The sequence below is a fragment of the Mustelus asterias genome, unplaced genomic scaffold (assembly GCF_964213995.1).
Source record: "Mustelus asterias unplaced genomic scaffold, sMusAst1.hap1.1 HAP1_SCAFFOLD_594, whole genome shotgun sequence".
Lineage (NCBI taxonomy): Eukaryota > Metazoa > Chordata > Chondrichthyes > Carcharhiniformes > Triakidae > Mustelus > Mustelus asterias.
The window spans coordinates 148,270-173,643 of record NW_027590543.1 but is presented as its reverse complement, the minus strand read 5'-3'; the positions used below and the strand labels follow the sequence as shown (position 1 = coordinate 173,643).

The 25,374-nt window shown below is 49.0% G+C and overlaps 1 protein-coding gene across 1 annotated transcript in view; it reads left to right on the top strand.

Annotated features, from left to right (window-relative positions):
* The first annotated feature begins 8,539 nt into the window (after positions 1 to 8,539).
* The window catches only part of LOC144487102 (uromodulin-like), a 70,670-nt gene continuing 53,835 nt past the window's right edge, over positions 8,540 to 25,374 (top strand). The window contains exon 1 of the mRNA XM_078205164.1: positions 8,540 to 8,641. Within this exon, the coding sequence (XP_078061290.1) occupies positions 8,540 to 8,641 (102 nt within the window). The remainder of the gene's footprint in view (positions 8,642 to 25,374) is intronic.

The following is a 25,374-nucleotide window of genomic DNA, read 5'->3' as shown; positions in this document are numbered from 1 at the left end:
ATTTTATTGCTGAGAATAATCCTTCCTTCCCAGTTATTTGGTCGCATTTTGAACTCCAGTCGTTTCAGATACTTCCCCTCCACAAACTCCTGAAACTTCCAGTCAAGTTCCCTGAAATACCCCCACATCTCCTGGAAGGTGTCTTTCCCTGAAATATTTCCCTGAAATACCCCCACATCTCCTGGAAGGTGTCTTTCCCTGAAATATTTCCCTGAAATACCCCCACATCTCCTGGAAGGTGTCTTTCCCTGAAATATTTCCCTGAAATACCCCCACATCTCCTGGAAAGTGTCTTTCCCTGAAATATTTCCCTGAAATACCCCCACATCTCCTGGAAGGTGTCTTTCCCTGAAATATTTCCCTGAAATACCCCCACATCTCCTGGAAGGTGTCTTTCTCGTGGCACCGTTGCAACATCCTTCCCAAGTTGCCACTTGAGTCACCATCAATGGCAGTGCAGCACCACCCCCTCCCCAACCTCATCCTGTCTGGGATCGAGTCTGGATCCGTGCAGGGTGAGATAAAGTGTGCAAAGCACTGACCCTACATTCCTTTCACTCGTTCTCCAATATCTTTACCACGTTTCAGAGTAATTAAAATTTGCCAATTTTGCTATGTTAGAGGCCTACATGTATATGGTACACAAGTCTGTGTGCACCTGATATAGCAGGACTATACAGGGCCATATTTTTTTGAGAAAGTGACCAAGGAGGTGGATGGGGGCAAGGCAGTGGACGTGGTATATATGGATTTTAGTAAGGCGTTTGATAAGGTTCACCATGGTAGGCTTCTGCAGAAAATGCAGATGTATGGGATTGGGGGTGATCTAGGAAATTGGATCAGGAATTGGCTAGCGGATAGGAAACAGAGGGTGGTGGTTGATAGTAAATATTCATCATGGAGTGCGGTTACAAGTGGTGTACCTCAGGGATCTGTTTTGGGGCCACTGCTGTTTGTAATATTTATTAATGATCTGGATGAGGGTATAGTTGGGTGGATTAGCAAATTTGCTGATGACACCAAAGTCGGTGGTGTGGTAGACAGTGAGGAAGGGTGTCGTAGTCTGCAGGAAGACTTAGACAGGTTGCAAAGTTGGGCCGAGAGGTGGCGGATGGAGTTTAATGCGGAGAAGTGTGAGGTAATTCACTTTGGTAGGAATAACAGATGTGTTGAGTATAGGGCTAACGGGAGGACTTTGAATAGTGTGGAGGAGCAGAGGGATCTAGGTGTATGTGTGCATAGATCCCTGAAAGTTGGGAATCAAGTAGATAAGGTTGTTAAGAAGGCATATGGTGTCTTGGCGTTTATTGGTAGGGGGATTGAATTTAGGAGTCGTAGCGTTATGTTGCAACTGTACACAACTCTGGTGCGGCCGCACTTGGAGTACTGTGTGCAGTTCTGGTCCCCACATTACAGGAAGGATGTGGAGGCTTTGGAGAGGGTGCAGAGGAGGTTTACCAGGATGTTGCCTGGTATGGAGGGGAGGCTGAGGGATTTGGGATTGTTTTCGCTGGAAAGGCGGCGGCTAAGAGGGGATCTTATTGAAACATATAAGATGATTAGAGGTTTAGATAGGGTGGATAGTGATAGCCTTTTTCCTCTGATGGAGAAATCCAGCACGAGGGGGCATGGCTTTAAATTGAGGGGGGGTAGTTATAGAACCGATGTCAGGGGTAGGTTCTTTACCCAGAGGGTGGTGAGGGATTGGAATGCCCTGCCAGCATCAGTAGTAAATGCGCCTAGTTTGGGGGCGTTTAAGAGATCCGTAGATAGGTTCATGGACGAAAAGAAATTGGTTTAGGTTGGAGGGTCACAGTTTTTTTTTTAACTGGTCGGTGCAACATCGTGGGCCGAAGGGCCTGTTCTGCGCTGTAATGTTCTATGTTCTATGTTCTATGTTCTATATACACCTTGTACAGAAGGTGCTGCACAGGTCTATATTCATCTTATACACAAGGTGGTATACAAGTTTGTGTACATCTTGTGTAGAAGGTGATATGCAGGTCTATATTCACTTTGTCAGTTGGTGGTATACAGGTCTGCGTTGACTTTGTTTAGGAGATGGTATACAGTTCTGTATTCACCTGGTATGCAAAATTCTGGTTGGCAAAATTCTAGAATCCATTGTTAAGGATGAGATTTCTAAATTCTTGGAAGTGCAGGGTCGGATTAGGACGAGTCAGCATGGATTTAGTAAGGGGAGGTCGTGCCTGACAAACCTGTTAGAGTTCTTTGAAGAGATAACAAATAGGTTAGACCAAGGAGAGCCAATGGATGTTATCTATCTTGACTTCCAAAAGGCCTTTGACAAGGTGCCTCACGGGAGACTGCTGAGTAAAATAAGGGCCCATGGTATTCGAGGCAAGGTACTAACATGGATTGACGATTGGCTGTCAGACAGAAGGCAGAGAGTTGGGATAAAAGGTTCTTTCTCAGAATGGCAACCGGTGACAAGTGGTGTCCCGCAGGGTTCAGTGTTGGGGCCACAGCTGTTCTCTTTATATATTAACGATCTAGATGACGGGACTGGGAGCATTCTGGCCAAGTTTGCCGATGATACAAAGATAGGTGGAGGGGCAGGTAGTATTGAGGAGGTGGGGAGGCTGCAGAAAGATTTAGACAGTTTAGGAGAGTGGTCCAAGAAGTGGCTGATGAAATTCAACGTGGGCAAGTGCGAGGTCTTGCACTTTGGAAAAAAGAATAGAGGCATGGACTATTTTCTAAACGGTGACAAAATTCATAATGCTAAAGTGCAAAGGGACTTGGGAGTCCTAGTCCAGGATTCTCTAAAGGTAAACTTGCAGGTTGAGTCCGTAATTAAGAAAGCAAATGTAATGTTGTCATTTATCTCAAGAGGCTTGGAATACAAAAGCAGGGATGTACTTCTGAGGCTTTATAAAGCACTGGTTAGGCCCCATTTGGAGTACTGTGAGCAATTTTGGGCCCCACACCTCAGGAAGGACATACTGGCACTGGAGCGGGTCCAGCGGAGATTCACACGGATGATCCCAGGAATGGTAGGCCTGACATACGATGAACGTCTGAGGATCGTGGGATTATATTCATTGGAGTTTAGGAGGTTGAGGGGAGATCTGATAGAAACTTACAAGATAATGAACAGCTTAGATAGGATGGACGTAGGGAAGTTGTTTCCATTAGCAGGGGAGACTAGGACACGGGGGCACAGCCTTAGAATAAAAGGGAGTCACTTTAGAACAGAGATGAGGAGAAATTTCTTCAGCCAGAGAGTGGTGGGTCTGTGGAATTCATTGCCACAGAGGGCTGTGGAGGCCGAGACGTTGAGCGTCTTCAAGACAGAAATTGATAAATTCTTGATTTCTCGAGGAATTAAGGGCTATGGGGAGAGAGCGGGTAAATGGAGTTGAAATCAACCATGATTGAATGGTGGAGTGGACTCGATGGGCCGAATGGCCTTACTTCCGCTCCTATGTCTTATGGTCTTATGGTCTTATGGTATAGAAGGTGGTACACAGGTTGATAGTCACCTTGTATAGGAGCTGGTATATAGGACTGTGTTCACAGTGTATGGCAGCTGGAATAAGGGTCTGTGTTGAACTATAGAAGGAAGCATCTGGATTATTTCTTATCCTTTCATGTGAGGTGGAAGTTGCTGCAATTTTTATTGCCCCTTGAGAAGGGGGTGGGTGAGCCGCCATCTTGAACCCGCTGCAGTCCCCGTGTGGTGTAGGTACACCCACTGTGCTGTTAGGGAGGGAGTTCCAGGATTTTGACCCAGCGACAGTGAAGGAACGGCCGATATATTTCCAAGTCGGGATGGTGAGTGACTCGGAGGGGAGCCTCCAGGTGGGGGTGTTCCCAGGTATCTGCTGCCCTTGTCCTTCTAGATGGTGGAGGTGGTGGGTTTGGAAGGTGCTGCCTAAGGAGCCTTGGTGAGTCGCTGCAGTGCATCTTGTAGATGGTACACACGGCTGTCACTGTGCGTCGGTGGGGGAGGGAGTGAGTGTTTGTGGTTAGCGTGTCGATCGAGCGGGGCTGCTTTGTCCTGGATGGGGTCGAGCTTCTTGAGTGTTGTTGGAGCCGCACCCATCCAGGCGAGTGGGGAGTATTCCATCACACTCCTGACTTGTGCCGTGTAGATGGTGGACAGGCTTTGGGGGAGTCAGGAGGTGAGTTACTCTCCGCAGGATTCCCAGCCTCTGACCTGCTCTGGGAGCCACAGTATTTATACGGCTGGATCCAGCTCAGTTTATGGTCAATGGGAACCCCCAGGATGTTGACAGTGGGGGATTCAGTGATGGTGACCCCCAGGATGTTGATAGTGGGGGTTTCAGTGATGGGAACCCCCAGGATGTTGATAGTGGGGGATTCAGTGATGGTGACCCCCAGGATGTTCTTAGTGGGGGGTTTCAGTGATGGTGACCCCCAGGATGTTGACAGTGGGGGTTTCAGTGATGGTAACCCCCAGGATGTTGATAGTGGGGGTTTCAGTGATGGTGACCCCCAGGATGTTGATAGTGGGGGTTTCAGTGATGGTGACCCCCAGGATGTTGATAGTGGGGGTTTCAGTGATGGTGACCCCCAGGATGTTGACAGTGGGGGATTCAGTGATGGTTACACCATTGAATGTCAAGGGGCAATTGTTATACCCCCTCATGTTGGTGATGGTCATTGCCCCGAGCCTGGATATTGTCCAGATCTTGCTGCGTTTGAACATGGACTGCTTCAGTATCTGAGGAGTGGTGAATGGTGCTGAACATTGTGCAATCATCGGCGAACATCCCCACTTCTGACCTTATGATGGAGGGAAGGTCATTGATGAAGCAGCTGAAGATTGTTGGGCCTCGGACACTCCCCTGAGGGACCCCTGCAGAGATGTCCTGGAGCTGAGATGACTGACCCTCCACAACCACAACCATCTTCCTGTGTGCCAGGTATGACTCCAACCAGTGGAGAGATTGCCCCGATTCCCATTGATTCTAGTTTTGCTGGGGTTCCTTGAGGCCTCACTCGGTCGAATGCGGCCTTGATGTCAAGGGCTGTCACTCTCACCTCACCTCTGGAGTTCAGCGGTTTTGTCCATGTTTGAGCCAAGGCTGTAATGAGGTCAGGAGCTGAGTGACCCTGGCGTGACCCTGAGCGACCCTGGCGAAACCCAAACTGGGCGTCACTGAGCAGGTTATTGCTGAGCAGGTGCTGCTTGATAGCGCTGTTGATGACCCCTTCCATCACTTTACTGATGATCGAGAGTAGACTGATTGGGCGGTAATTGGCTGGGTTGGATTTATCCTATTTCTTGTGTACAGGATATACCTGGGCAATTTTCCACATTGTTGGGTAGATGCCAGTGTTGTAACTGCACTGGAAGAGCTTGGCTAGGGGAGCAGCAAGTTCCGGAGCACAAGTCTTCAGTACTATTGCCGGAATGTTATCAGGGCCCATTGCCTTTGCAGTATCCAGTGCCTTCATTCATTTCTTGATATCACGTGGAGTGAATCCAATTGGCTGGAGACTGGCATCTGAGATGCTGGGGACCACTGGAGGAGGCCGAGATGGATCATCCACTCGGCACTTCTGGCTGAAGATTGTACGAATGCTTCAACCTTATCTTTTGCACTGATGTGCTGGGCTCCTCCATCATTGAGGGTGGGGATATTTGTGGATCCTCCTCCTCCAGTGAGTTGTTTAATTGTCCACCACCATTCACGACTGGATGTGGAAGGACAATTAAACAACTCATGATGTGGAGATGCCAGCGTTGGACTGGGGTGGGCACAGTAAGAAGTCTCAAAACACCAGGTTAAAGTCCAACAGGTTTATCTGGAATCACTCACCTGATGAAGGAGCAGCGCTCCAAAAGCCCGTCATCCCAAATAAACCTGTTGGACTTTAACCTGATGTTGTGAGACTTCTTACTGTTTCGTTTCAACCCAACAAATATGCATCTTATCCAACAGCGCAGCACAGACTCTCTCTCAGCTCCACTCACAAACAGGGAATGAAATTCCATAATCGCGCCCTCCACTTTAACTCAGCGATACTGCCTTTGTGACCCCAAATTCATTCGGATCGGTCAAATTACCGATCCAATAACTTGACATGTCCCTCCTTCTAACTGACTCGGGTGGTAACGTAAAGATACTGATCCTCAGGAGACACCTCCCACCGGCACAGCCCGGTCACTCTGTCCCATCGCTTGATGCCAAAAAGACTGTTGTTTTGGAACCGGAGGTGACCAGTACTGTCAGGGAAACTCAGACAATACAAGACTCACAAAGTCAGTGTTTATATATAGAACAACAGATACCCGGGAGTGAGTTACAGACTGGAATCTAATCGAGGGGTTCGGGGTGGTTTATATATAGAATAACAGATACCCAGGAGTGAGTTACAGACTGGAATCTAATCGAGGGGTTCGGGGTGGTTTATATATAGAATAACAGATACCCGGGAGTGAGTTACAGACTGGAATCTAATCGAGGGGTTCGGGGTGGTTTATATATAGAATAACAGATACCCGGGAGTGAGTTACAGACTGGAATCTAATCGAGGGGTTCAGGGTGGTTTATATATAGAATAACAGATACCCGGGAGTGAGTTACAGACTGGAATCTAATCGAGGGGTTCAGGGTGGTTTATATATAGAATAACAGATACCCGGGAGTGAGGTACAGACTGGAATCTAATCGAGGGGTTCAGGGTGGTTTATATATAGAATAACAGATACCCGGGAGTGAGTTCCAGACTGGAATGTAATCGAGGGGTTCGGGGTGGTTTATATATAGAATAACAGATCCCCGGGAGTGAGTTCCAGACTGGAATCTAATCGAGGGGTTCGGGGTGGTTTATATATAGAATAACAGATACCCGGGAGTGAGTTACAGACTGGAATGTAATCGAGGGGTTCGGGGTGGTTTATATATAGAATAACAGATACCCGGGAGTGAGTTACAGACTGGAATCTAATCGAGGGGTTCAGGGTGGTTTATATATAGAATAACAGATACCCGGGAGTGAGTTACAGACTGGAATCTAATCGAGGGGTTCACACTCACACTGCTTGTGGTATCCTGCCTTCATCTAAACTGAACAAGAATTCATACAATATTTAAAATACATTTCAAATATCAGCATAAATGTTTTAGTTCGTAATTACTTGTTTAATTCTCTGACTGAATTCACATATGTGTAAGTTATTCTCTTGTTAGCTAACAATCTTCTTTTTACAATCAGTTAATTCCTGACTAGTAATTCCGTCAGTGTCTTAATGTTTACTGTCTAAAAACCTTATTGATTCATCGGAAATTTCCCACAACAATCCCCCCTCCTGGCCATTGGCGAGACCAATACCAGCCAGTAAATAAAAATAGCTTAAATCCTAAGAAATGATTGGGTTCTTGATTTCTTGTATCTTATCCTTGATTGTGATCACAAATACTGTATTGGCTGTACCTCTGCGTCTGAATCTTAACCCTCACTCATGCTCAAAGTCATAAGGAAAAGTAATATTATTTCATGTAGCCCATTGGACAGATGTCTGACAACATATATTCTCATACGCTGGAGGAGCGCTTGGTAAAAAGGACATGTCCTTTAGTGTGGAGGGATGTCAGAAGTTGCAGCGAGACATTGATAGGATGCAAGACTGGGCGGAGAAGTGGCAGATGGAGTTCAACCCAGATAAGTGTGAGGTGGTTCATTTTGGCAGGTCAAATAGGATGGCGGAATATAATATTAATGGTAGGACTCTTGGCAGAGTGGAAGATCAGAAGGATCTTGGGGTCCGAGTTCATAGGACGCTCAAAGCAGCTGTGCAGATTGAGGCTGTGGCTAAGAAGGCGTATGGTGTACTGGCCTTCATCAATCGAGGGATTGAGTTTAGGAGTCGTGAGATAATGTTGCAGCTATATAAGACCCTGGTCAGACCCCACTTGGAGCACTGTGCTCAGTTCTGGTCGCCTCATTACAGGAAGGATGTGGAAGCCATAGAAAGGGTGCAGAGGAGATTTACAAGGATGTTGCCTGGGTTGAGGAGCATGCCTTATGAGGATAGGTTGAGTGAGCTCGGCCTTTTCTTCTTGGAGAGACAAAGGATGAGGGGTGACCTGATAGAGGTGTATAAGATGTTGAGCAGTATTGATCGAGAGGACAGTCAGAGGCTTTTTCCCAGGGCTGAAATGGTTGCCACAAGAGGACACAGGTTTAAGGTGCTGGGGAGTAGGTACAGAGGAGATGTCAGGGGTAAGTTTTTCACTCAGAGGGTGGTGGTGCGTGGAATGGGCTGCCAGCAACGGTGGTGAAGGCAGATTCGATAGGGTCTTTTAAGAGACTTTTAGATAAGTACATGGAACTTAGTAAGATAGAGGGTTATAGGTAAGCCTAGTAATCGCTAAGGTAGGGACATGTTCAGCACAACTTTGTGGGCTGAAGGGCCTGTATTGTGCTGTAGTTTTTCTATGTTTCTATGTCCTTGTCCTCCTGGATCGACGCCCCAGCTCCTGTGCCCCCTATGGAATTTGCAGCTGAATAACAGCAGCATTGAAACATTGGTGTGATGACAATGAACATTCAGATAACCATGAAGATAAACGCCATCCCTTGCATTGAGTTTGATCCTAAAGAACTCTTCCAGCCAATTGCCCAGTTCCACAAGGAAAAGGATGTTGGTTGTTGAAGTTTCTCAACCTCATTTCCAATGTGTGAGACCAAATTGGTTCTGTCCTCTGAAGTGTCAGGAATGTATGTGCAAAGCTTTGATCCAGTCAAAGCACAAGTTCCACCCTTAGCCGCCAAGATGAAGTCTAGTTCCATTCAATACTGTAGCACAGCAGTGCTCATTGCAACCATCTCATCACGGATCTCAGTGAGAGCTGCGGCAGAATCACTGGAAACCTGCTCCAAAACCAGGATCATGGCTTCATTCTCGCTTGACAATCTTACTCACGCGTACGGGGACACCATTACACCAAGAAAATTGTCTCGTCCCACAAGGACATGTCAATCTCCTCCAGGAGGGAGCTGGTAAGAATGATAAATAAATGGGACTATGTTTCCAATGTAACACGACCCTTTCCATCCAATAGGTAATCATGGACATACCTCGTTCCCACAAATCCAATACGTGCCATTGAGAGTTGGATAAGTGTGTTCCCCCTCATGCAATGTGGAATATTGCAAGATCAATCATCACTGGGTGTATTCAGATAAATCTAGCTGGTTACATCCACCCAGTGTCCACACTTGTGCCCAGGTTCCCTCCAGAGCCTTTTTTATTCTCCACACACAATATCTCCTTCAGTTTTGATTCTGCTTCATTTAAGATAAGGCTGGGTTCTGGGCTGGATGTGTTAAAAACAGGTGAATACCTGTTCATGTGACGCGGCCCACCTGAACAGGATCTAATTCTATAAAAATCTATTCTATCACAGGCTCTATAAAGACCTGGTGCTATTACCTCATGGTCTCTATGGACTGAGTGAGCTGATCCCACATAATAAAGTCTGACCATGACAGAGGGACTGAATGCCAAGGTATTCCTCCCTCAGCGTGTCTCGGAATGTGTGAGAAAACCCAACATTCAGATATATTAGCAGTTCCAGTGTAAGTATATGCCATACACAGATAAGTATTAGTCTGCAGTTCCCCATGGACTGTCTGTATTAAACACAGTAAATTCAACAATAAAAGAATGGAAAAGTTTCCAATCATTCTGATAATTATCAGCTGACAGTCAGAATATCATATTTTATATCTCCCAGCCACTGGTCAACATTAAAATGATCAAAATTCAAGGACAGAATCGTGTCACAAGTATGTGGCCTTTAACCTCAGGTCCAGAGTTTGACAATCCCTCTTGGGATTCGTTAGTTGATAGTCAATATCCCACTGAGATTATCTGGAAATCTTCATACGCACAATATTCTGTAACAAGGAACAAAGATAATTACAGCACAGGAACAGACCCTTTGGCCCTCCCAGCCCGAAGCCCCTTGACTTGGTATCACATTCACTCATTAAATTCTACTTCTTCTATCCTAATATTACCCTGATGTCACAGCACCATAATTCGATCAAATCTAATCATTTGTCTCCAACTCCAAGTGATCCCTGTTCTCAGTAATCCAGCTGCAAGAACCATGATGTTCCTCCGTTCTACTGGACCATTCACCCATCTGTACAGTCCATTATCACTGGGTTGCTTATTAGGGTATGGTTTCAGTCCACAGAATCATAGAATCCCTACAGTGCAGAAGGAGGCCATTCAGCCCATCGAGCCTGCACCGACCACAGTCCCACCCAGGCCCCACCCCCATAACCCCACATATTTACCCTCCCCCTGACACTAAGGGACAATTTAGCACGGCCAATCCACCAAACCCGCACATCTTTGGAGTGTCGGAGGAAACTGGAGCACCCGGAGGAAACCCATACAGACACGGGGAGAACGTGCAGACTCCACACAGACACTGACCCAAGCCGGGATTCGAACCCGGGTCCCTGGCGCTGTGACGCAGCAGCGCTAACCACTGTGTCACCGTGCCCCCGGGAATCGAACCCGGGTCCCTGGCGCTGTGAGGCAGCAGTGCTAACCACTGTGTCACCGTGCCCCCGGGAATCGAACCCGGGTCCCTGGCGCTGTGAGGCAGCAGCGCTAACCACTGTGTCACCGTGCCCCCGGGAATCGAACCCGGGTCCCTGGCGCTGTGAGGCAGCAGCGCTAACCACTGTGTCACCGTGCCCCCGGGAATCGAACCCGGGTCCCTGGCGCTGTGAGGCAGCAGCGCTAACCACTGTGTCACCGTGCCCCCGGGAATCGAACCCGGGTCCCTGGCGCTGTGAGGCAGCAGCGCTAACCACTGTGCTACCGTGCCCCCGGGAATCGAACCCGGGTCCCTGGCTCTGTGAGGCAGCAGCGATAACCACTGTGTCACCGTGCCCCCGGGAATCGAACCCGGGTCCCTGGCGCTGTGAGGCAGCAGCGCTAACCACTGTGTCACCGTGCCCCCGGGAATGGAACCCGGGTCCCTGGCGCTGTGGGCAGCAGCGCTAACCACTGTGTCACCGTGCCCCCGGGAATCGAACCTGGGTCCCTGGCGCTGTGAGGCAGCAGCGCTAACCACTGTGTCACCGTGCCCCCGGGAATGGAACCCGGGTCCCTGGCGCTGTGAGGCAGCAGCACTAACCACTGTGTCACCGTGCCCCCGAGAATCGAACCCGGGTCCCTGGCGCTGTGAGGCAGCAGTGCTAACCACTGTGTCACCGTGCCCCCGGGAATGGAACCGGGGTCCCTGGCGCTGTGAGGCAGCAGTGCTAACCACTGTGCCACCGTGCCCCCGGGAATCGAACCCGGGTCCCTGGCGCTGTGAGGCAGCAGCACTAACCACTGTGTCACCGTGCCCCCGGGAATCGAACCCGGGTCCCTGGTGCTGTGAGGCAGCAGCGTTAACCACTGTGTCACCGTGCCCCCGGGAATGGAACCCGGGTCCCTGGCGCTGTGAGGCAGCAGCGCTAACCACTGTGTCACCGTGCCCCCGGGAATCGAACCCGGGTCCCTGGCACTGTGAGGCAGCAGCGCTAACCACTGTGTCACCGTGCCCCCGGGAATCGAACCCGGGTCCCTGGCGCTGTGAGGGAGCAGCGCTAACCACTGTGTCACCGTGCCCCCGGGAATCGAACCCGGGTCCCTGGCGCTGTGAGGCAGCAGCACTAACCACTGTGTCACCGTGCCCCCGGGAATCGAACCCGGGTCCCTGGCGCTGTGAGGCAGCAGCACTAACCACTGTGTCACCGTGCCCCCGGGAATCGAACCCGGGTCCCTGGCGCTGTGAGGCAGCAGCGCTAACCCACTGTGTCACCGTGCCCCCGGGAATCGAACCCGGGTCCCTGGCGCTGTGAGGCAGCAGCGCTAACCACTGTGTCACCGTGCCCCCGGGAATCGAACCCGGGTCCCTGGCGCTGTGAGGCAGCAGCGCTAACCACTGTGTCACCGTGCCCCCGGGAATCGAACCCGGGTCCCTGGCGCTGTGAGGCAGCAGCGCTAACCACTGTGTCACCGTGCTGCCCCAGTGTCGCTATCTTGGGCTGTAATTCTCATCAATTAAGACACATGTTTCTCCCGTGACAATCACAGGCCTTTCCCATTGAGTTCCTCACTCTTTTTATGTCTGATGTGAGTTGTACCTCGACCTTTCCCCTGGTTTAGGTCATTTAGGAGTCTCTTCCTCTGCCAATTTCATCCAATCTCTACGCTGCTGTTGAGTGATCAGCTGCTTTTTGAGAGAATGTAAATGATCGACTAAATCTCTCCGACACTGAAATCCCGCTTCTCTGCCAATCTCGAGTTCTCCACCTCCTGTTATTACACCTTCTGGGAGGCGCTTTGCCCGACCAATCAGCAGTTCAAAAGGCGTTAATCCTGTTCCTGGGGTTGGAGTTGCTCTCTGTCGTAACAATATTGCAGACAAAGCCTGAACCCAGTTGCTTCCTTCCTGTAAACTGGACTTGGCTAAACTATTCTTCAGTGTTCGATCATTCCTTTTACCATTCCTGAGCTCTGTGGGTGGAATGGAATGTGAAACTTTGTTTTATCCGTAACATTCAGCAGACTCCCCTTCAAACTCTTCCTGTGAAATGAGTTCCCTGGTCTGAGTCGAACTGAAGAGGGGTTCCTCACCTGGGTCTTATCTCATTCGCTGATATCAAAGCGGCACCTTTACACAGCAATGCTTCAACCCATCGACTGAACTGATTACTAATTACTAACCAATCAGCCTTCCCGTTCACTCTCGCCAGTGACCCTGTGAAATCCAGCTGTGAATATTCTGATGCTCCTTTGGGTATTGGCGGCTTCTCCATCTTAACCCTGCCGTGACCACCTGGTTCCACACGGACTCACTGTCAACATTTCTGACAGAACTTTGCTACATTTTCCCCCATTCGTTTCCATCGAAAACAATTTCCAAATAAACGAATCCCTTTGGCCGGGATTTTACCGGCACGCCCGCCCTGATTCCGGGCGAGGCTCGGAGAACAACAATTCTCCTTTGGCCTCAGGACGGATTGTACGAACCTCGGGCGGATGTGCCAATAAAATTCCACTGTTTGTCTCGAACCGTGTGGGCGAATCCATGGGATTCTTGCAGCAAGGTGTCGCTGCCCAGCTTCTGTGGCATTCTTTTCCCTGCTCCTCCCCATGCACCATCTCAACCTTTCTAACCACCCACTCCCACCCCCGCCCTCACCCCCACCCCAACCTCCGCCCCCACCCCCACCCCCACCCCCGCCCCCGCCCCACCCCCGCCCCCACCCCCACCCCCGCCCCCACCCCAACCCCCGCCCCCACCCCCGCCCCCGCCCCCACCCCCACCTCCGCCCCCGCCCCCACCCCCGCCCCCACCTCCGCCCCCGCCCCCACACCCGCCCCCACCCCCGCCCCCACCCCCAGCCCCGCCCCCACCCCCACCCCCACCCCCGCCTCCGCCCCCGCCCCCGCCCCCGCCCCCACCCCCGCCCCCACCCCCACCTCCGCCCCCGCCCCCACACCCGCCCCCACCCCCACCCCCGCCCCCACCCCCGCCCCCGCCCCCACCCCCACCTCCGCCCCCGCCCCCACCCCCGCCCCCACCTCCGCCCCCGCCCCCACACCCGCCCCCACCCCCGCCCCCACCCCCACCCCCGCCCCCACCCCCACCCCCGCCCCCGCCTCCGCCCCCGCCCCCGCCCCCACCTTGCTGTTCCCATTTCTCTTTCTCTCGCTCTGACACTTGCTCTTGTATCGGTTTCACATTAATACCTGTGAGATCACTAACTTGTAACGCTGCCAGACCGGCTGTGTGCGTCCCTTCCCTATTTTGTTCCAACAATTCTTCAGCGATTCTGTCTGCTGTTCCCTTTCTGAGCCTGACTTTTAACCTTCTTACGTCCCTGCTCTTTGATTATAACTGCTTCTAAAGGACTAGATTAATCAGCCCTTCACCTGTCAGTGGTGCATCTGCTAAACCTTCACTTCCTCCCTCACTCACGGTGTGGAGATGCCGGCGTTGGACTGTGATAGGCAATAGTAAGTAGTCTCACAACACCAGGTTAAATCAACCTATTGGACTTTAACCTGCTGTTGTGAGATTACTTACTGTCCCTCATTCACTTCTGCTACACACTCATGCTCTGTCCTTTGACAAGGTACCACATGGTAGGTTGTTGCATGAGGTTAAATCTCATGGGATCCAGGGTGAGGTAGCTAAATGGATACAAAATTGGCTTCTTGACAGAAGCCAGAGGGTGGTTGTAGAGGGTTGTTTTTCAAACTGGAGGCCTGTGACCAGCGGTGTGCCTCAGGGATCAGTGCTGGGTCCACTGTTATTTGTCATTTATATTAATGATTTGGATGAGAATATAGGAGGCATGGTTAGTAAGTTTGCAGATGACACCAAGATTGGTGGCAGAGTGGACAGTGAAGAAAGTTATCTCTGATTGCAACAGGATCTTGATCAATTGGGCCAGTGGGCTGACGAATGGCAGATGGAGTTAAATTTAGATAAATGTGAGGTGATGCATTTTGGTAGATTGAACCAGGGCAGGACTTACTCAGTTAATGGTAGGGCGTTTGGGAGAGTTACAGAACAAAGAGATCTAGGGGTACAGGTTCATAGCTCCTTGAAAGTGGAGTCACAGGTGGACAGAGTGGTGAAGAAGGCATTCGGCATGCTTGGTTTCATTGGTCAGAACATTGAATACAGGTGTTGGGACGTCTTGTTGAAGTTGTACAAGACATTGGTAAGGCCACACTTGGAATACTGTGGGCAATTCTGGTCAGCCGATAACAGAAAGGATAATATTAAACTAGAAAGAATGCAGAAAAGATTTACTAGGATGCTACCGGGACTTGACGGTTTGAGTTATAAGGAGAGGCTGGATAGACTGGGACTTTTTTCTCTGGAGCGTAGGAGGCTGAGGGATGATCTTATAGAGGTCTATAAAATAATGAGGGGGATAGTTCAGCTAGATAGTCAATATCTTTTCCCTAAGGTAGGGGAGTCTAAAACTAGAGGGCATAGGTTTAAGGTGAGAGGGGAGAGATAGAAAAGTGTCCAGAGGAGCAATTTTTTCACACAGAGGGTGGTGAGTGTCTGGAACAAGCTGCCAGAGGTAGTAGTAGAGGTGGGTACAATTTTGTGTTTTAAAAAGCGTTTAGATAGTTACATGGGTACGATGGGTATAGAGGGATATGGGCCAAATGCGGGCAATTGGGATTAGTTTAGGGGTTTAAAAAGAAAAAAGGGTGGCATGGACAAGTTGGGCCGAAGGGCCTGTTTCCATGCTGTAAACTTCTAATGCTTTCCACCTGATTCAGTTTTCAAGCTTCCCATATTCAGTATTTGCACCGCGGTGTGTCCTGTGCTCTGGGCCACTTGTGACTGGTTCACTAATTTTAAACATCTGCTCCTTGCAGTGTAACTAACAAGCTGCCAGACCGCTGTGATTGTGGAATAGCCCGAGCTTAACCGGCGCTGTTATCAGAACTTATCCAATCGGGATAAATGTAAATTTCACAGTCCCCGCATCCCCCCCCCTCCCCTCCCCACCCATCCTAACTTGTGTAATCTCCTCACTAAATGTTCTCCCCCCCCGTCCCCCACCCCGCCCCCGCACCCCCACCCCGCCCCCGCACCCCACCCTCCCGCCCCTGCACCCCCACCCCACCCTCCCGCCCCGCTAGATTTCGATTGACATGAACAATTTCTATTATCTTGGCTTAAAACTACTGCAAACTTTAAAGCACAAAGGTCCATCTTGCCTGGGACAGAATGGGTTAATTCTCTGCTTCTCTCAGAAAGGGTGGAGTGAATTTCCTCAAATGGATATCATGGTGTCAACACTTTCTCTTGGCAAGCGTTCAAAAACAGCAGACTTCTCAGAAACTAATCCTAAACTCAGCAAGAAGTTTTAATCCAGATTATTTTGGAAAGGTTGGAGAGACAAGCCAGGGAACGACAGACCAGTGAGTCTGAGTCTGTGATTGGGAAACTACTGGAGAAGATTCTGAAGGAGAGAATCTATCTCCATTTGGAGCGACAAGGTTTGATCAGGGAGAGTCAGCGTGGTTTTGTCAGAGGGAGGTCACGCCTAACAAATTTGATTGAATTTTTTGAGCATGTGACCAGGTGTGTGGATGAGGGTAGTGCGGGTGATGTAGTTTACATGGATTTCAGCAAAGCCTTTGACAAAGTCCTACATGGGAAACTTATTAAGAAAGCAAATGCACATGCGATACAGGGTGATCTGACAAGGGGGATTCATAATTGGCTGAGCGGTAGGAGACAGAGGGTGGTGACAGACGGCTGTGTTAGCGACTGGGGGCCAGTGACCAGTGGCGTACCACAGGGATCCTGCTGGGCCCCCTATTGTTCATCATTTATATAAATGACAGAGATGACTATGCGGGGGGTAGGGTCAGTAAGTTTGACACAAAGATTGGCCGGGTGGTTAACAGTGAGGTTGAGAGTCTTGGGTTACAGGAAGATATAGATGAGGTGGTTAAATGGGCGGATAAGTGGCAGAAGGAATTTGATAAGGAAGTATACTGTGAAAGGTCTGACACTGGGAAGCTCTGTGGAACAAAGGGACCTTGATGAGTTTGTCCATCGATCTCTGAAGGTGGAAAGGCAGGTAAATAGGGTGGTGAAAAAGGCATATGGCAGACTCGCCTTTATCAATCGGGGTATAGATTACAAACGCAGAGAGGTCATGATGGAGTTGTATAGAACTTTGATGAGGTCACAGCTGGAGCACTGTGTGCAGTTCTGGTCTCTACATTACAGGAAGGATGTGATTGCACTGGAGGGGGTGCAGAGGAGATTCACCAGGATGCTGCCTGGGGTGGAACATTTCAGTTATGAAGAGAGGTTGGGTAGGCTTGGGTTGTTTACACTGGAGCAGAGAAGACTGAGGGGCGATCTGATTGAGGTGTTCAAGATGATGAGGGGCATGGACAGAGTGGAGAAGGAACAGCTGTTCCCCTGAGTTGAAGGGTCAGTCACGAGGGGACACAAGTTAAAAGTGAGGGGTGGGAGGTTTAGGTGGGATTTGAGGAATAAGTTTTTACCTAGAGGGTGGTGAGGGTCTGGAATGCGCTGCCTGGGAGGGTGGTGGAGGCGGGATGCTTCATATTTTTATTTACTCGTGACCTGGACGTCGCTGGCTGGGTCAGCATTTTTTGCCCATCCCTAGCTGCCCTTGGAGGGCAGTTGAGAGTCAACCCCATTGCTGTGGCTCTGGAGTCACATGTAGGCCAGACCGGGGAAGGACGGCAGATTTCCTTCCCTAAAGGGGCATTAGTAACCAGATGGGTTTTTCCGACAATCGACAATGGTTTCATGGTCATCAGTAGATCCTTAATTCCAGATATTTTTTACAGAATTCAAATTCCACCATCAGCCGTGGCGGGATTCGAACCCGGGTCCCCAGAACATTAGCTGAGTTTCTGGATTAATAGTCTAGTGATAATACCACTAGACCATCACCTGCCCTAACAAATCCTTTAAAAAGTACCTGGATGAGTGCTTGGCACGTCATAACATTCAGGGCTATGGACCAAGTGCTGGTAAATGGGGTTAGGTGGGCAGGTCAGTGCAGACTCGATGGCCCGAATGGCCTCTTCTGCACTGTAGCATTCTGTAATTCTGTGATTCTGTGAATCCAAAACAAGATTTATCCGACACTTTCTCCGGTCTAAACTTTAAATTTACATCTTTAATTATTTCTACAGCTCTGCTCCCAGCCCCGGAACGATACCAAATAAAACCAACTGTTTGCTGAAATAGTTAACTCTCCTTACACCTTCTCAGAGATTCATCCAGTTTTTCAATTTCCGTTCCCAAAATGGCAGAGCTCCAATCTCTGTCGAATTCTTATCCTCCCAGTTGTAAATGATCGTGGCCACCGACCATTTCCAAGATCAAGGAATTTCAAGAGGTTTTATACATTTCACTCTCTTTGATCTTAATGCTGCATCAATTTCATCAGTTCAACTCTCACAGATGCGCCATAGAAAGCATCCTTTCTGGTTGTATCACAGCTTGGTATGGCTCCTGCTCTGCCCAAGACCGCAAGGAACTACAAAAGGTCGTGAATGTAGCCCAGCCCATCACGCAAACCAGCCTCCCATCCATTGACTCTGTCTACACTTCCCGCTGCCTCGGGAAAAGCAGCCAGCATAATTCAGGATCCCACGCACCCCGGACATTCTCTCTTCCACCTTCTTCCTTCGGGAAAAAGATACAAAAGTCTGAGGTCACGTACCGACCGACTGAAGAACAGCTTCTTCCCTGCTGCTGTCAGACTTTTGAATGGACCTACCTCGCATTAAGTTGATCTTTCTCTACACCCTAGCTATGACTGTAACACTACATTCTGAACACTCTCCTTTCCTTCTATATGAATGGAATGCTTTGCATAGCACGCAAGAAACAATACTTTTCACTGTATGTTAATACATGTGACAATAATAAATCAAATCAAATCAAAAATCATTAAAATATAACTTTTGCATTCCGAGTTCCCAGATGCCATACCCTACAGAACCACATGATGGCGGTGTTGACTGCACAATCCCTCTCTTTGTCTCAGTTCCAGCTGCCTCTCTGTCTGATTTCACAGTGAGAAGTCTCACAACACCAGGTTAAAGTCCAACAGGTTTATTTGGCAGCACTAGCTTTCAGAGCGCTGCTCCTTCCTCAGGTAAGTGGGAGTTCTGTTCACAAACAGGGCAGATAAAGACACAAACTCAATTTACAAAATAATGGTTGGAATGCGAATCTTTACAGCTAATCAAGTCTTAAAGGTACAGACAATGTGAGTGGAGAGAGGGTTAAGCACAGGTTAAAGAGGTGTGTATTGTCTCCAGACAGGACAGTTAGTGAGATTTTGCAAGCCCAGGCAAGTTGTGGGGGTTACAGAGAGTGTGACATGAACCCAAGATCCCGGTTGAGGCCGTCCTCATGTGTGCGGAACCTGGCTATCAGTTTTGTGGCGATCTATTCTGATTACATTCACTTCTCTTTCTGAATCCTCAGACTTCTTCCGAAGAATTTCTCCAAGTCGGAACCCTCAGCCCCTGCTGAAAACAAGAATAAAACCGACCCTTATCCCCAACTCCTCACCTCTGGGGAACTCCTCACTCAGCTTTCCCCTGTCAATGTAAAACTGAACTTTGAATGCCTTAACTCTCCCACCCTGACTGGGCAACTCTCAACACCTCAGCTGTCTGTCGCTCACTTCTCCAAGTGGTCTTCGCCTCATGGCCCGGCCTTGCTGCTTTTAACTCCGCTTGGCAAACAGGACCAGCATTCCGTCCTTGGACTTTCCGATTAAAGTCGCTATTTTTTCTTATTCTTTGGTGGGATACGGGCGTCGCTGGCTGGCCAGCGTTTACCCCCATCCCTAATTACCCCTTGAGAAGGGGGTGGGTGAGCCGCCATCTTGAACCCGCTCCAGTCCCCGTGAGGTGTAGGTACACCCACTGTGCTGTTAGGGAGGGAGTTCCAGGATCGGTCAAAGAAGACAGAGGGTAGCAGTGGAAGGGTGCGTTTCTGAATGGAGGGCTGTGACAAGTGGCGTTCCTCAGGGATCAGTGCTGGGACCTTTGCTGTTTGTAATATATATAAATGATTTGGAGGAAAATGTAACTGGTTTGGTTAGTAAGTTTGAGGACAACACAAAGGTTGGTGGGTTTGCGGATAGCGATGAGGACCATCAGAGGATACAGCAGGATATAGATCAGTTGGAGACTTGGGCGGAGAGATGGCAGATGGAGTTTAACCCGGACAAATGTGAGGTAATGCATTTTGGAAGGTCTAATACAGATAGGAAATATACAGTAAATGGCAGAACCCTTAAGAGTATTGATAGGCAAAGGGATCTGGGTGTACAGGTACACAGGTCACTGAAAGTGGCAATGCAGGTGGAGAAGGTAGTCAAGAAGGCATACGGCATGCTTACCTTCATCAGCCGGGGTATTGAGTTTAAAAATTGGCAAGTCATGTTGCAGCTTTATAGAACCTTAGTTAGGCCGCACTTGGAATATAGTGTTCAATTCTGGTCGCCACTCTACCAGAAGGATGTGGAGGCTTTGGAGAGGGTACAGAAAAGATTTACCAGGATGTTGCCTGGTATGGAGGGCATTAGCTATGAGGAGAGGTTGGAGAAACTTGGTTTGTTCTCACTGGAACGACGGAGGTTGAAGGGAGACCTGATAGAAGTCTACAAGATTATGAGAGGCATGGACAGAGTGGATAGTCAGAAGCTTTTTCCCAGGGTGGAAGAGTCAATTACTCGGGGGCACAGGTTTAAGGTGCGAGGGGCAAGGTTTAAAGGAGATGTACGAGGCAGATTCTTTACACAGAGGGTGGTGGGTGCCTGGAACTCGCTGCCGGGGGAGGTAGTGGAAGTGGATACAGGAGTGACTTTTAAGGGGTGTCTTGACAAATACATGAATAGGATGGGAATAGAGGGATATGGTCCCCGGAAGGGTAGGGGGTTTTAGTTCAGTCAGGCAGCATGGTCGGTGCAGGCTTGGAGGGGCCGAAGGGCCTGTTCCTGTGCTGTAATTTTCTTTGTCCTTTGTTATCACCAACCCCACACTCCTGATGATTCAATCACCTTCTCACTCAGGGTCCTTGAGCAAACTCTGACAATTCAATCGCTAAGGTAGGGACATGTTCGGCACAACTTTGTGGGCTGAAGGGCCTGTATTGTGCTGTCATTTTTCTATGTTCTATGTTCTAATTCACATCAAATCAATATTTTGCACATTAAGGTGAAACTTTTAACAATATTTTTATTCTTCACCCTCTCTCTTTCGTCATTGGGACAAGGGTTGGTCAGTGTGTAACATGGAATCACTCTTTATTGAAAAGGGATAGTATTACTCAGTCTGTAATTCTACACAGTAACTGCCCTTACACACAATCACTGTGCCACGGAATGGTCAGAGTCGTGGCAGAGACCGTTCCGCCCATCGTATCCATGCTATCCCCCATAGGCACACTGCACACAGCCCCCCTGCTCCAACTGTACATCACAGTACCGTCGTCCCGTGTGGTGTAGGTCCACCCACTGTGCTGTTAGGGAGGGAGCTCCAGGATTCTGACCCCAGCGACAGTGAAGGAACGGCCGATATATTTCCAAGTCGGGATGGTGAGTGACTCGGAGGAGGAACTTCCACATGGGGGTGATTCCAGGTATCTGCTGCCCTTGTGATTTGGAGGAAATTCTAGCTGGTCTGATTAGTAAGTTCGCAGACGACACAAGAATTGATGGAGCTGTGGAGAGTGAAGAGGATTGTCAGAGGATACAGCAGGATATAGACCGGTTGGAGACTTGGGCGGAGAGATGGCAGATGGAGTTTAATCGGAGAAGTGTGAGATAATGCATTTTGGAAGGTCCAATGCATGTAGGAATTATACAGTAAATGGCAGAACCCTTAGGAGTATTGACAGGCAGAGGGATCTGGGCGTACATGTCCACCGATCACTGAAAGAGGCAACGCAGTTGGAGAAGGGAGTTAAGAAGGCATACGGCATGTCTGCCTTCATCGGCCGGGGCATTGAGTTTAAAACTTGGCAGGTCATGCTGCAGCTTTATAGAACCTTAGTTAGGCCTCATTTAGAATATTGTGTACAATTCTGGTCACCACACTACCAGAAGGATGTGGAGGCTTTGGAGAGGGTACAGAAAAGATTTACCAGGATGTGGGGGGATGGGGGGGGGGGGGTTGGGGGGGTGGAGGGGAGCAGGTACAATAGTGGCATTTAAGGGGCAACTAGACGAATACATGAATAGGATGGGAATGGAAGGATCCGGACTCTGGAAATGCATACGGTTTTAGTTTAGTTAGAGCATCATGATCGGTGCAGGCTTGGAGGGCCGAAGGGCATGTTCCTGTACCGCACTGTTCTTTGGTCTTTGTTCTTTGATCTGTGACCTCTTGTTCTAGACTGTCCCACGGGGACAACATCTGTTCAACGTCCACCGTCTCAATCTCTTTCACCATTTATATCCCTCGATCAGATCCCCTCTCACCCTTCCAAACCCCAGCGAGTACAAGCCCAAACTGTCCAATCTCTCCTCGAATGTCAACCCCTTCATCCCCGGAATCAATCTGGGGAACCTCCTCTGAACCGCCTCCAATACTGCAACATCCTTCCTCAAATAAGGAGACCCAAACTGGACACAATACTCCAGATGTGGTCTCACCAACACCCGATACAATTGCAACAACACTTCTTTACTTTTAAATATAACCGAAACACCAAGAGGCCAAGTGAAGACGGAAAGAGGAATGATCACCCTGTGTAATTAATGGAACCAATAGCCAGGATCTGATTCTAAAAGGGAACTTCATTAACATTCCAGGACACTGAATCGGGAATTGAGTTCCATCGAAAGGCACCACATTGATTGGTTCAGGATCTGCTGGGGACTCGGTGTGGATTCCTGTTTTCCTGATAAATGGGCACTCGGGGTGAGAATGGGCAGAATGAGCGATTCCACACAGCCCAACCCAGACTGCTATCGATGTGATTCAGGACATTGATCTACACTCTGCCAATGTACCCCCGCTGGATGGTAAAAATCGCACCGTCTCCTTCTCACTCAAACTCTCTGCTGGGTAAAATACACCTAAAATACCCCGACTGTACTCCTTATACACCGAGGACTGTGCGGCCCAATTCCCCTCCAATTCTATTTTCAAGTTTGCTGATGACACCACCATAGCGGGTCGGATCTCAAACAATGACAAGACAGGGTACAGGAATGAGATAGAGAATCTGGTGAACTGGTGCGGCAACAATAATCTCTCCCTTAATGCCAACATAATGAAGGAGATTGTCATCGACTTCAGGAAGCATAAAGGAGAACATGCTCCTGTCTACATCAACAGGGACGAAGTAGAAAGGGTCGAGAGCTTCAAGTTTTTAGGTGTCCGGATCACCAACAACCTGTCCTGGTCCCCCCATGCCGACACTATAGTAAGAAAGCCCCACCAACGCCTCTACTTTCTCAGAAGACTAAGGAAATTTGGCGTGTCAGCTACGACTCTCACCAACTTTTACAGATGCACCATAGAAAGCATTCTTTCTGGTTGTATCACAGCTTGGTATGGGCTCCTGCTCTGCCCAAGACCGCAAGGAACTACAAAAGGTCGTGAATGTAGCCCAATCCATCACGCAAACCAGCCTCCCATCCATTGACTCTGTCTACACTTCCTGCTGCCTCAGCAAAGCAACCAGCATAATTAAGGACCCCACGCACCCCGGACATTCTCTCTTCCACCTTCTTCCGTCGGGAAAAAGATACAAAAGTCTGAGGTCACGTACCGACCAACTCAAGAACAGCTTCTTCCCTGCTGCTGTCAGACTTTTGAATGGACCTACCTCGCACTAAGTTGATCTTTCTCTACACCCTAGCTATGACTGTAACACTACATTCTGCACCCTCTCCTTTCCTTCTCTATGAACGGTATGTTTTGCCTGTATAGCGCGCAAGAAACAATACTTTTCACTGTATGTTAATACATGTGACAATAATACATCAAATCGAACCAAGTCAATGAAACACTTTGTCTGTTTTCTGTTCTAATCAAAATCTGGTTCCAACAAGGAAATAATTAGATTGAAGGAAAGTAAACACGATGTAATCTTGTGACTGACGTCGGGAGCAGAACCGGTCCTGATCTCACTCAGTGAAACGGCACCAATCTGGGTATTTAAGAACATAAGAACATAAGAAATAGGAGCAGGAGTAGGCCATCTAGCCCCTCGAGCCTGCCCCGCCATTCAATAAGATCATGGCTGATCTGACGTGGATCAGTACCACTTACCCGCCTGATCCCCATAACCCTTAATTCCCTTACCGATCAGGAATCCATCCATCCGCGCTTTAAACATATTCAGCGAGGTAGCCTCCACCACCTCAGTGGGCAGAGAATTCCAGAGATTCACCACCCTCTGGGAGAAGAAGTTCCTCCTCAACTCTGTCTTAAACCGACCCCCCTTTATTTTGAGGCTGTGTCCTCTAGTTTTAACTTCCTTACTAAGTGGAAAGAATCTCTCCGCCTCCACCCTATCCAGCCCCCGCATTATCTTATAAGTCTCCATAAGATCCCCCCTCATCCTTCTAAACTCCAACGAGTACAAACCCAATCTCCTCAGCCTCTCCTCATAATCCAAACCCCTCATCTCCGGTATCAACCTGGTGAACCTTCTCTGCACTCCCTCCAATGCCAATATATCCTTCCTCATATAAAGGGACCAATACTGCACACAGTATTCCAGCTGCGGCCTCACCAATGCCCTGTACAGGTGCATCAAGACATCCCTGCTTTTATATTCTATCCCCCTCGCAATATAGGCCAACATCCCATTTGCCTTCTTGATCACCTGTTGTACCTGCAGACTGGGCTTTTGCGTCTCATGCACAAGGACCCCCAGGTCCCTTTGCACGGTAGCATGTTTTAATTTGTTTCCATTGAGATAGTAATCCCATTTGTTATTATTTCCTCCAAAGTGTATAACCTCGCATTTCTCAACGTTATACTCCATTTGCCATATCCTCGCCCACTCACTCAGCCTGTCCAAATCTCTCTGCAGATCTTCTCCGTCCTCCACACGATTCACTTTTCCACTTATTTGATACAAATGATGTGGGTTTGGCGGTGAATTCTTGACAGAGATTAACCAGTTATTTCAGGTTTGAGGTTCCACCCTCCCTAAACACACAAATGCTATTAGAAATGTATCTTTGTTTGTGTACACTGGTCCAGCGGACAGATGAGATTCAGTTTCAATTCAAGTTTACAATAATTTTTAAATTCTTCCTGGAAGAAAGCAATTTATAGCCGATCCTTCAGCCCGGGACTTACACACATAGACGTTCCGTGGCAATATAATTCCTGCTGTCATGTGGGAACTACTGAAGCCCATTAGGATCCAGCAATCTCCCTCACGCAACAGGATGACATCCTGACTGGTGAGGAATGTTGGCACTGGGCTACCAGGAAGATTGATTCTTCCAAACAGAGTGTGGGATATTCCACACCCTCCTGAGAGGGAGGACATTTTTACATTCTCACCCAAAATGATGGGGATTATTATTCTTCACTGTCGCTGGGTCACAACCTGGGAACTCCCTCCCTAACAGCGCTGTGAGTGTACCTACACCACACGGGGACTGCAGCGGGTAGAGAGAGATCTTACCCAGGCCCACACCCCCACCCTATCCCCAGAACAATACACATTTACCATCCACCCTAACCTGCACATCTTTGGACACGAATGATGACATTAGTGATTTGGATGAGAATATAGGAGGCATGGTTAGTAAGTTTGCAGATGACAC